Below are 2,260 nucleotides of genomic sequence, written 5' to 3' on the forward strand. Positions count from 1 at the left end.
CACTCTCGTATTCTGTCACCTGTTATTTGTTTGTTTTCTTGTTTGCCTGTGTGTGATTGTAAAATCCGTAGAATTGTTGTTACACTTATATTTCTTGCACAGTTCTGTTTCTTATTGTCAATTCTCACACTATCTTTTATTACGTTGATGAATTGCGACTTCCGCAGTTAATTCTGCAATCAGTAAATCTGCAACGGCTCGCGAGCATCTCCAGAGGAAATTTACTCATAAATTAACATCAGTGAGGGATAAGGTTTTTCATCACGCATGCGGGAAACTCGTGGTCGCTGCTATAGATTTACTTTGAATAGCACATTGTGTGTTTCCTTATGAACCCTATTAATTCCTTCTGTTTATCCTTATTTGTTACTCCTGATTTATTGTTATTTTTTTTACAATCATCCTAGGCATCTATTGAAAATTGATTAATCAGTCCATTGATTATTTATCTTATTTACTTATTTGCTCTACCTCTTCGCTCTACTTCTTTATTTTAGTTATCCAATTTTGTTAATCATCCCATTTACACGTACCCTCACACCTCCAGGCTGCATGCAACTTTCATTCATCCCTTACACGCCGCCGCCGCCACTAAAACCGCATCCCACTTTCACTACTACACAACCGGAGAGAGTGAGAGCCGAGCGGCTGGCCGTGTGAATGTTCGGGCCGACTGACCATTATTCTGAGTCATTATGCAGCTCGGTCTCACCTCGCTACAGTGCCCCGCGCATTACCACGGCGAAGCACAATACCCACACGCATATCTGGCTACGGAAAGGGTCGATGACAATGCCCGCGTGCTTTTCCTCCCGGGAATCCGAGAACAAAAGGCCGTAAACTTTAAACATGAGATTTGTTCCGCAGGTGGTAATGCCAAAAGAACACATCCAGCACGCTCTCGTCTGGACTTCATGCCATGACATGAACCTGCAGCTATTTTTGCCGACCAGAAAACCTGTTGTACAATGAGTCTCGGATCGGCGTTGGCCACGTATAAAAGCAGAAGTCGCGGGCCGCAAGTCACTTTCCTCGGCTCGACCATGAATAGAACAGTAAGTAGGTATCAATTACTCCTGTTTCATATGTGCTAGTACGTGTCCATAATTCCGGTGACATAGTGGCAAAGGGGCAATTAATACAGTGTGTGTTAAATGCGATTTACACGGACAGCTGGTCATACTGCTGTGCTTGGCGGGAAGTCTGATCTACGTGGAGCCATATCGTGATAACTACGACATCTCGCAGGTCGGTACGACGTCGCGCAGTGCAACACATGTGTCTGTAGGTCGTATATCTTTCTAGAAAACGACACAATGCACTATACACAACGGTGAATGATTGAATCATTTCTTCATCCATTTACAGGAATCGCTAGAAGACTATTTCGACGTGAACCCGTACGAGAGGTTCGACTACGACTGGTCGGTTCGGTACGACCTTGTTTCGGGTGACGTCAACCAAGAGGAACCACGCGAAGAAGCCTCCGCTGAGCGGATAAATGAGCCTTCTAGAGGGTCGTACGTCGTGCAGCTTCCCGACCGACGCATCCAGACCGTCACTTATTACTACGACAACAAACTTGGCTACATAGCGGAGGTTTCGTACGAAATTGAACCCGAGATTAATAAAATATAACGTTGTCCTTGCTTGTACTAGGGGCCCTCACGGCTCGTGGGGGTCCCCTGTTACACGCTCGCTTCCCCCCTAATTCTCTATCTGGGAATATAAATGCTGTAGATGCAATTTTCTTCCTTGAGGTCTTGGGGACAGCCTTTGGAAGGACGTGGGGTCATGCAGGGTCAGTCGGTATCCTCTAGAACCTCGTGTGCCCTCAGTTACTAGCTCTCGGGATGCTAGTAAAGATAATTAGGTTTAACGAGCCAGATGCAGCAATTACCTTGTCAGGCGATAAGGTGACGGTGATAATTATACCCCATTATAGAGTGTAACATGGAGTAAGATGAGCGTATACCCGTGCACACATACACGCGCCATACAAGCAATTTAAACGTAAAAAAAATATTAACACGTAATCCACTTACTTCTGAAGTACCGCCACTTTACACCTTTTATTTCCCGATCATAACCAGTATTTCAGGTTTATATTTCAGGTTCTGATTCAGGAAATCTTTCCAGTTATGAATACTTGATAATATAGCCGGCCTACATTCACTCAAGCACAGTAGTTAAGTCAATGATAGTACTTCTGAATTAGAATAGTTTTAGTCTGTGATAATGTGTACAGAGTAGAGTAGCA

General features: G+C 44.2%; 1 protein-coding gene across 1 annotated transcript in view; it reads left to right on the top strand.

Moving 5' to 3' along the window:
- Nucleotides 1-966: 966 nt before the first annotated feature.
- Nucleotides 967-2,260, top strand: part of LOC119596801 — a 2,143-nt gene continuing 849 nt past the window's right edge. Inside the window, exons 1-3 of the mRNA XM_037946126.1 lie at nt 967-1,055; nt 1,174-1,248; nt 1,369-2,260. The exon at nt 1,369-2,260 is cut by the window's right edge and continues 849 nt beyond it. Coding sequence (XP_037802054.1) covers nt 969-1,055; nt 1,174-1,248; nt 1,369-1,638 — 432 coding nt within the window. The 5' untranslated portion in view covers nt 967-968 and the 3' untranslated portion in view covers nt 1,639-2,260. The remainder of the gene's footprint in view (nt 1,056-1,173; nt 1,249-1,368) is intronic.

This window comes from Penaeus monodon, chromosome 38, assembly GCF_015228065.2.
Source record: "Penaeus monodon isolate SGIC_2016 chromosome 38, NSTDA_Pmon_1, whole genome shotgun sequence".
In the NCBI taxonomy this organism is placed as follows: domain Eukaryota; kingdom Metazoa; phylum Arthropoda; class Malacostraca; order Decapoda; family Penaeidae; genus Penaeus; species Penaeus monodon.